Source organism: Polistes fuscatus, unplaced genomic scaffold (genome assembly GCF_010416935.1).
Source record: "Polistes fuscatus isolate 324 unplaced genomic scaffold, CU_Pfus_HIC Scaffold10, whole genome shotgun sequence".
Lineage (NCBI taxonomy): Eukaryota > Metazoa > Arthropoda > Insecta > Hymenoptera > Vespidae > Polistes > Polistes fuscatus.
In genome coordinates this window covers 2318273-2328639 of record NW_025112998.1, presented here as the reverse complement: position 1 = coordinate 2328639, position 10367 = coordinate 2318273, and the positions used below count along the sequence as shown (strand labels likewise).

General features: G+C 25.6%; 3 protein-coding genes across 3 annotated transcripts; 2 read left to right on the top strand and 1 right to left on the bottom strand.

Annotated features, from left to right (window-relative positions):
- The first annotated feature begins 681 nt into the window (after nucleotides 1-681).
- On the top strand, nucleotides 682-5077 carry LOC122526096 (DNA replication licensing factor Mcm2). The gene is made up of 15 exons (XM_043649266.1): nucleotides 682-789; nucleotides 965-1137; nucleotides 1220-1383; nucleotides 1513-1595; nucleotides 1680-1862; nucleotides 1973-2184; nucleotides 2276-2468; nucleotides 2539-2742; nucleotides 2833-3064; nucleotides 3161-3411; nucleotides 3494-3658; nucleotides 3742-4047; nucleotides 4163-4345; nucleotides 4482-4637; nucleotides 4745-5077. The coding sequence occupies exons 1-15, from the start codon at nucleotides 787-789 to the stop codon at nucleotides 4871-4873; spliced, it is 2637 nt and encodes an 878-aa protein (XP_043505201.1). The 5' UTR covers nucleotides 682-786; the 3' UTR covers nucleotides 4874-5077.
- A 160-nt stretch (nucleotides 5078-5237) lies between these two features.
- Nucleotides 5238-6328, bottom strand: LOC122526097 (zinc finger CCHC domain-containing protein 10-like). The gene is made up of 3 exons (XM_043649267.1): nucleotides 6141-6328; nucleotides 5855-6004; nucleotides 5238-5757 (listed from the first exon to the last, which is right to left on the bottom strand). The coding sequence occupies exons 1-3, from the start codon at nucleotides 6173-6175 to the stop codon at nucleotides 5532-5534; spliced, it is 411 nt and encodes a 136-aa protein (XP_043505202.1). The 5' UTR covers nucleotides 6176-6328; the 3' UTR covers nucleotides 5238-5531.
- Nucleotides 6329-6553: 225 nt separating this feature from the next.
- Nucleotides 6554-8058, top strand: LOC122525936. The gene is made up of 6 exons (XM_043648979.1): nucleotides 6554-6667; nucleotides 6877-7066; nucleotides 7153-7324; nucleotides 7516-7568; nucleotides 7659-7840; nucleotides 7951-8058. Exons 1-6 carry the CDS (start codon nucleotides 6590-6592, stop codon nucleotides 8056-8058), a joined length of 783 nt encoding a protein of 260 aa, XP_043504914.1. The 5' UTR covers nucleotides 6554-6589.
- The last annotated feature ends 2309 nt before the right edge of the window (nucleotides 8059-10367 follow it).

Below are 10367 nucleotides of genomic sequence, written 5' to 3'. Positions count from 1 at the left end.
GAAAAACGTCAGACATTTTATTCAAACGAGAAATCGACACTATAAACGAGTAGAAACTGTTAGTAGGTTAAAGGGTTTGATCTGTTCCGATATGTCCCTTGTATTTAACTTGGTTCACTGTTTACAGCGCCTCTGGTGGAAATGTCTAATAATAAGCTTTTATTTAAACTATTAAACCTAACCAAACAGAAAGAATATATATATATAAAAATTTACTCATGAGTATATATATACATATACGTGCATATATATATATATATACCACCCATTATATCATACAAATGTATTAACATGACATTTCAGGCATATTTTCAAATAAATATTTGATCGTATTTTATTATTTTTTCTAAGCAAAGGAACCTAATTTTAGAAATATAAAAGCTTTATTAATTTGATCTTCTTAAATAACAAATTATTAAATAAAATAAATATGATTCGAACACACAACTGAATGAGTTTGGTCACTCTATAATTTGAATAATGTTCGAAATGGGAAGTATCGATAGATGGGGGAAATTTAGCGGGAAATTTATGAATCTAACGCCACCTAGTGTTGACGCTAAATGTGATTTTATATACTATACATGTCCATTTATATATAATTATTATTATACAATACAAATAAATATTTTAAATAAATTACGATATTTGAATACATTATTTATTAAATAATAATTAAATAATTATATTTCTTTGTTAATTTATATTTCATTAAAATACAAAGTTAAATATAAATTATTACTACTCTTATAGTTTTCATTCCTTAGATTTTATTAATCATACATCATGGTAAGTAATTATTAAAAAATAATTGATAAATAAAAATATCATTATTTAAAAAATATAACATTTTATTTGATATAATTAAATGTAGATACTTGTAAGGAAATGATTTAATCTGAAAATATTTTTTGTCAAATAAGTTTTTTACCTATTGCCTGTTTTTTCTTTTATTATATTATAGAATCAAAATAGTTCACCTGTTAGATCGGATAGGCATACAGATATGATGACATCTCCTGCACCAGAAATAGATGAACCTTTTGAAGATGAAAGCGCATTACTTGATGAAGAAAATGATGTTAATAACCAAGAAGAAGAAGAAGGAGAAGAATTATTTGGAGATAACATGGAGGCGTAAAACATTATACATAATATTATAATATATTTATGAATTAAAATATTCATTTTTTAATTAATCAAATATTTGATTGTACAGTGACTATCGTCCCATGCCAGCTCTTGATAGATATGATCCTGCAATGCTTGACGATGATGAGTACTCTGAATTGTCTCAAGGAGATCGTGCAGCAGCTGAACTAGAAATGCGAAGAAGAGATCGTGCAGCTGGAATTCTAAGGGATGATAGAGATTTACTTTATGGTAAAATTCTTTCTATAGTATTGTATCATTTATAGAAATATTCATTTTCACTTCTAGTTTTAAGCATTCTTTGATTATTATATTCTTACATTTCTATACTATAATATAAATGTAATAAATAAATTATAGATGATACCGATGAAGATGATACTCAAACTCACAAGCGACGTATGGCTGAGAAGGCTGCCACTGGTGAAATGGATGATATAGAAGTGCAAATCTACTTATTATTTATTTCTACAAATATAATTCTTTATTTATTATCATTTAAAAAATTTCCCTTTTCCTAATTTTAGATAATAGAATCTATTGAAAATTTAGAAGATACAAAAGGTCATTCTATCAAAGAATGGGTTACGATGTTAGGACCACGAACAGAAATTTCCAATCGTTTTAAAAGTTTTTTGCGTACCCACACAAATTCAAAAGGACAATATATGTATAGAGAACGTGTTCGTCACATGTGCGAAAGTAATCAGGTAGTAGAAGTAGAACATTTGTTTTATGAGTAATTTTGCGTATATTGATTTATTTATTGATTTTGGTTTACAATTAGTTTCGTCGATTAATCTTTTAATTTTTATCATAGTCTAGCTTTATCGTGGAATTTCCTATTCTTGCAAGTAAAGAACATGTTTTGGCTTATTTTTTGCCTGAAGCTCCGTTTCAAATGTTACAAATATTTGATGAAGTAGCTAAAGAATTGGTATTAACTATTTTCCCTAGTTATGAAAGAGTTACAAGTGAAATTCATGTTAGAATATCGGAACTTCCATTAATAGAGGAATTACGTACGTTTAGGTACAAGCTATGATAATTTGATTTTTTTACATTTTATATCTTTTATGTTTGTATTTCTTTCAATATTATTTAACTTATTTTGAAAATATAGGAAGCTACATCTTAACCAATTAGTTCGAACTCTTGGTGTTGTAACAGCTACGACAGGAGTGTTGCCGCAATTATCTGTCGTGAAATATGATTGTTCTAAATGCGGATACGTTCTTGGCCCATTTGTACAATCACAAAACTCAGAAGTGAAACCGAGTTCATGTCCAGAATGTCAAAGCTTAGGTCCTTTCATGGTAAGGTATTTTGTTTTGAAGATATGGGTCATTTCTAACATACATATTCATATTGATAAATCATTTTCAGATTAATATGGAACAAACAATCTACAGAAATTATCAAAGAATAACAATTCAAGAATCTCCAGGTAGAGTACCTGCAGGCAGAATACCAAGAAGTAAAGATTGTATTTTATTATCTGATCTTTGTGATCGATGTAAACCAGGAGATGAGATAGATCTTACAGCTATATATACTAACAATTATGACGGTTCTTTAAATACAGAACAGGTTGATTATATATTTAATACCACTTATTATTAAATAATTGTTCTATTATATATCTCTTAAACTGTTGTAATTATTGATTATCTTAATCAGGGATTTCCAGTGTTTTCTACAGTATTATTGGCTAATTACTTATTTGTAAAGGATTCTAAAGAAATTGTTGAATCTTTAACCGAAGAAGACATCGCTAGTATTCTTGCTTTAAGTAAAGATCATCGTATCGCTGATCGAATTGTTGCAAGTATTGCTCCTTCTATCTATGGACATGAATATATTAAACGAGCACTGGCGTTAACTATTTTTGGAGGAGAAGCCAAAAATCCTGGTGAATAAATCACAAATTAATTTTGTCACATTACAAAGAAGAAAAAAATTGTTTGACATGTTTATATTAATTGAGATATTCTTTTATTTTAAAAAGGTAATAAGCACAAAGTAAGAGGAGATATAAATGTTTTGATCTGTGGTGATCCAGGAACAGCCAAATCTCAATTTCTGAAATATATTGAAAAAATAGCTCCAAGAGCAATTTTTACAACAGGCCAAGGAGCTTCTGCTGTAGGTTTAACCGCGTATGTACGTAAATCACCTACTACTCGAGAATGGACGTTAGAAGCTGGTGCTTTGGTTTTAGCAGACCATGGTATTTGCCTAATTGATGAATTCGATAAGGTAATACATTCATGTAAACCATTGTAGAAATTATTATATTATATGATTCTATTAATTTAGATTTTTAATATTATATTTGTAGATGAACGACGCAGATAGAACATCTATACACGAAGCTATGGAACAGCAAAGTATTTCTATTTCAAAAGCAGGAATCGTTACATCATTGCATGCTAGATGTTCAGTAATAGCTGCATCCAATCCAATTGGAGGAAGATACGATGCCAGTATGACCTTTTCAGAAAATGTAAAAAATTACTTATACTTAAAAATAACTGTTTATAAATTATGTCATATGAGTTTATATTTAAGAACATTGTATTATTATAGGTGGATTTATCGGAGCCAATTATTTCCCGATTTGATATATTATGTATAGTAAAAGATGAAGTGGATCCTATGCAAGATAGACATTTAGCTAAATTTGTGGTAAACTCGCATGTTAAACATCATCCGACTAATTCAGAAAAAGCAGTACCACCAGAACCAACCGAGACAACTGAAAGTCTATCTATTCCTCAAGATCTTCTTAAAAAGTATATTGTCTATGCTAAACAAAACGTTCATCCTAAATTAACTAACATTAACCAAGATAAAGTTGCTAAATTATACAGCCGTTTGAGACAAGAAAGTTTGGTAAGTTTAAATATTGTTGCAGTATAAGTACAGGGATATATAATGTACTTTTTAGAAATTTATATGCTGTAAATAATTAACTAAATTAAATCATCAACACCATATTGTCTTGCAGGCTACAGGAAGTTTACCTATAACAGTACGACATATTGAAAGCATTATTCGTATGGCTGAAGCTAGTGCAAAAATGCATTTACGAGATCATGTGCAAGAAAGTGATATTAATCTTGCTATTAGAATGGTTTTAGACAGTTTTGTCGATACACAAAAATACTCTGTTATGAAAAGTATGCGTCAGGTATGTAAATTGTAAATGTAATTTTAATTTGACCAATATTTGAAGAGTCCTGGTAGAAAACACATAAATTGCTTTTTAATCTCGTAATTACTTTCTGCTTGTTTTTAAACTTGATATTAACATTTTATTATTTCAGACATTCCAAAAATACTTATCATATAAAAAAGATCACAGTGAACTTTTATATTACATACTTCGTCAAATTACGTTGGATACATTAGCATTCCAAAAAGCCTTACATGGGAGTCGAATTACAACTCTTGAAATATCCGAAAAAGATTTATTGGATAGGGTAATACAAATTATATTGATTGTAAAAATATTGTGTATCCATATACAGTAATTTTTTGTTATATTTTTGGTAATTAAATACGATACTAATTTCATTTTCTTTTTCAGGCTAAACAAATTGACATACATAATTTACATCCATTTTATGAAAGTGATATTTTCAAAACTAATAATTTTGTATACGATTCTCGAAGAAAAGTGATTATTCAAACTCTTCCAGAAAATGTCGACGACTAAGGAATCCATCAAATATTTCCGTTATTTTAAATAATATTTCTTAAGTTTCTTTTTTCACACACGCACACACAAAGGCATTTTTACTAATTAAAGAAGCTTTTATTTTATGAGCATTTTGTATGTATGCATGTAACTGTTTATACAATTATTTTAATAATGAGTAATTGTAAGTGAAATATGTACCGAATTACATTAATTTTATTATATATTGTCTATTTGTTTCAAAAGGTTTACCCTTATCAATATAATATAGAAAACGTATTACTAACGAAAAACCTTGCTTTATAAAGAAAGGGAATATATATTTCTTTAATTTTCTAATATTTTAAAATTCTGGTAGTCATAAGGATTCTACGAAAATAGATTTAGGGAACAAGTAATAAAGAATTATTATTTCAAATTTATATTACATATAATTGTTTCCTATTCGTTAGTCACATTTGATACATTTAAATAAAAAAAAAGAAAAAAGAAAATAGAGAATATCCTATTAGCAAATAATAGATAAATTTGTAGTAAAATATGTAATGTATAAAAGATATTAGGATATTCCACGAGTGTTTTGTCTTACCGACTAAGATAGAAAAACATATATATAAATGGTACTTTTTAAAGAAAATAATAATAATAAGTCTGATTGTTAAATATATCACATATTTCAGTGTGAAGAGTTACTGCTACTACTGCTACTGCTACTAGAAACACTATCATTCGAGTCTGACTCACTGTCCGAAGAAGAACTGCTACTACTACTTTCACTACTGCTACTAGAACTGCTACTATCGGCACTAGAAGAGCTTGAATCGCTGCAACTACTTGATTCTTTTCTCATTCTTTTTCTTTTCTGACCATGAGACTTCTTAACTTCTTCTTTCTGTTCATTTCTGTAAATAAATGGTTTACATTCTATGTTATCTCTATAACTCTTATAACATACACATAAAATATAATAATTACATAATTATTTAAAGATATACATACATTTTATTTTCCTCTTGCATTTTTAAAGCTAATTTAAGTTGCACAGTACGAGATGACCTGTGCAAATATTTTCGTTTACCTTTACACTCGTAACTCCAGTGACCGTATTCCAAACACTTTTGGCATCGCATTCCTTGAGATGGTAGATTACTGAAATTCAATTAAAATGTTAATAACATATATGATATTATTATAAAATGTTGATATAAATATATGGCAAAATAAATCAACCTATAAATAAATACTTAAATATATATATACATATATGCATATAAAATATACTAACGTTTTCTTGATCACTATTTTTGTATTCGAGCTCATTTGGACTTTTTGATTACTATTATTATTATTATTATTATTATTTAATATTTGTAACAATCTTGTTTATACAATATGTGTGTAAATAAATTTTTCTAATGGTTTATTTATACATATAAAAATAATTCCGAGAGGTTATTTCACAAATATTTGGAATAAAAACAAAAGTAGAGATAAACACAAAAGGAAATGAATTATTTATCTTTAAGTTGGTAGATGGCGGTAGTTTAATTATTGGCGCCATTTTACAAATTCATTTTGTATGCACATTTAAAATAAACATACATACTTATAACGATATGTGTGTGTGAATAAATGGATTCTTATGCTTATAATAATAATAATAAATTGTTTCGTTCCAATGAAATAGTAAATAAAAAAGAAAATGTCATTTTTTTAAATATTGAAACAAATATTATGAAAGATGTAATAAATATGTTCGAAGAAAATTGTCGACAAAAGGAAATGCAATTAAATAGTGCTAATATTCAATTGGTAATTATAAAGCTGGTATTTATACAAAATATAAGAATGAATTGACAAGTTTTGAGCCTCAACAAAAATATACATGTTTTATTTTTTAAATGAAATTGTTTTTATGCCAGCCGCAAAACTTGTCATCCTATCCATATATAACAAAATTTTTATTGTGTTCTCATATTTTGAGATTTATTAGAATACTATATGATATATTTCTTTTGTAGAATAATACCGAACAAGAAAAATGGATTATAAGAGATCAGTTTTGTTCTCAAGTATGGAACTTTTCACGCGATCATGATTTTTCCAAAGTTTTTCAATATTATCCATATATTACAAATTCAATTAAACCTCACGACTGTCCATATAATAACGAAATTGAAAGTATTCAAAATGAATACTATAATAATACAGGTTAATAATTACGAATAGTACAGATAAATGAAATAATTTTATTCTAAATAGTTTATACTATATTCTATTTAATTTTCATTTTATAGATATGCAGTACAATGAAGATATTCAAAAATTATCAAAAGAAATTTCTACTTTAACTAAAGAATTACTTGTTATTACTGCCGATAAAAATTTACAAGAGACAACAATAAAAAATTTATCTGTAAGAGTAGAACGATTGAAATTGTTTTCAGAAGAAATAAAGGACTGTCTTAGGTATTTTGATAGTTCCTTGGATAAGTTGAAAAGTTTTGAACCTAACATAGAAAAAATTTAAAAGGTTTTTTGTTGAGGTTCTATATTTTTCAGCTCACCCTCGTATACCAAATACAGATTTAATGCATTATCGAATTTGTTTTCTATTAATACTAAAGACACATTTACCCTTTTTTTAAAATTATTTTTAGGTTGATATCTGCTGCTGGGAATTTAAGTGACAATAAAAAATTAAAAATTAATGGTAAATAGATGGAAATTTAGCTCTACTAATTTTATTAAAATATCACTAAAATTTATTAAAGTATTAACTAATTATAAAATTAATGCACAGATTTAGAACGAAAAAATAACAACTTGATAGTTAATGGAAAGAAAGATAATGCATTGACATTTACTACGGCAAAAGAACTCCTTGAACAATTCAAATCGTGTTCACCTGTCTTAATTAAAAACAGTAACACAGTATCAAAAACAATGGTTATAAATAGTAACACAATAAACAATTTCATTAAAGTAATTATAATTTTCCTATACATATCTATTATCTACAAATGCTATACCAATTAAAATTGTCTTATTGGAATAAATTTTATAACGTTATATTTTATTTGTTTTTCTTATAGGATGAGAAAAAAGAATTTAAAAACAAATTTACAGTTAAAATACAAAGTAATTTATCATTAAAGTTTGAACAGAATCGACAGCTTAAAGAAAAGGAGAAGAAATGTTAACGTACGTATTATCATCCTTGTATTAAATTTCGGAAATATTCTTAATAATTTTATATTCATATACTTTAAAATAATTATATATAATCATTATTTCACACGTAAACTAAGAAAAAAAAGTAGTTCAAAATTTAATTATATAATTTATAATATAATATTTTTTAAATATTTATCTAGCCCTATATAAAAATTCTTATAGATAATCAAAATAATTATTGATATGCGAAATGCATTTAGCATACATTCTGTATAATAAAAAGTATGCTAAAAATAAGGTATTTATTTTTTATAGTATATTTATATATTTAGAAATATTTATACAGGAGTCTATATGATTATATAATATACACTGAATTACATTAATATTACATTTGTTTAAATTATACACATAATATTGCGCTCGACACATACCATCATTCAACACAATTTGAGAATAGAATATTCTCTATTTCCAAACGGTATTGAAACTAGCCACTTCTAATCCACAGGTTCTTTTTTTTCTTTACTTATTTATTTTAAAACTGTTAAACAGTTTATCACAACGAATTGTATTGTAGCATTAATATTGGCAATTTACACTTGTATCAGTAATACATGCAGGTCCTTACAATTTTACAATTAAATTTGAATAATTTTCAATTAAATAATCGGTTAAAACAATGTTAATATCTATATAAATATTTGTGCTTTAATAAATTATCTTTTTTTAGATAATTTTAACTGAACAATTAGAGCAAATAATGCAATTTAAATTGCCTTGTAAAAATTACAATTAAAGAAAATAATATTTATAGTATACATATATATCTATAAAACAGCATTGAACTGTAATAACATTCATTGAAAAAACTTGTTTATTACTTGTTAAGCATTATGTGGATAAATTATTCATAAAGTATATTATTAACCAAACATTAATATATGCATACACAGATATACGTGAATTCTATAACGAAATATGATTCTAAATATTAATATGATAATACATATTTATTAATTAATAGCACATAGAAACTCTTTCTTTTAATTATATTCGAATTTTCTGTATTTCTTTATATTCTCTATATGCTAGATTTATTTATTATTGTAATACGTGATATAAAATTTGGAAAATATTTACCAAAATAATTCAATAGCGTGTCATTATCACAACCATTTGCTGTAACAATGATATTATAATATACTTCAGCAGAAATAAGGAAAGTGAAATAAGCATTTATTAAATGCTAATCAAAATGTATCAATTTAATACCTTTAATCAAAATTCTATTTCTGTATCTTTCTATTTTAAAATAAAAGATAAATATAAGTTTATTCTATATATATTTACTTTTTAAATGAAATAGTAAACAATAAAGAAAGAATCCGATGCTTTGCATATATTTCCAAAGACAATATGTAACATATAAAATTATTGAAACTTTTCAAATATCTATATACTTACATAAATGTAAATAGCTACATTCGACAGAACTTTAAGCATCGTTAACTCGAAATACGATAAATATGTTAATTATAAAAGCTTTTGAATGCGTGAATCGAAAAAACCCATAAATTTAACTCTTGCACGATGCTAAATCTACAAATATCCGAATGAAAATTAAATCTACACAAATAAGAATATTACGGTATTATTAATGTAATCTTATTTAGATAACATCAGCCAAATAGCTAACAATATATTTGTCTGTAAATAACAATATAATGCACATATGGATATTCATAAGAACATTTGTATACAATTACTTAACACTTATATTGGCACTATGTCTCTGTGTACAGTCAAGAGAATATTGTAAACGATAAGAAAAATACAATTTTATGCTCGTGTGTATATACTTAATATTTATTATTATATTAAATATTTATGTTTGGCAGCATTAACCCTTGTCATGATAATGTATTGTAATTATTCATTTTACAATCTAGACTGAACGTGTAATGACTATTACAAGAATTGAACAGAATCAAAATGATTGTTCTTATACTTTGAAAATGCTATATATGCTCAATACTATACTCTCTCTTTAATACCGTAACAAATACGTATAAATGCTATTAAAATAAATACTTTCTAATCTTTTTTAACAATATAAAAGCAGCAATTTATAATTAATACTTTCAATATTAAAAAATGAATAAAACTATTATTATAAATGTCTCTTGACTGACACTACATGATAATACATAAAATATTTTATTTCTAGTCTAAATGCTTTCAGCAACTATTTATTATATATTTATTAAAATAATGTTACAATTTATCATTTTGTGCTTTGTATTCATGTAATAAAATATATAGATACTGTATG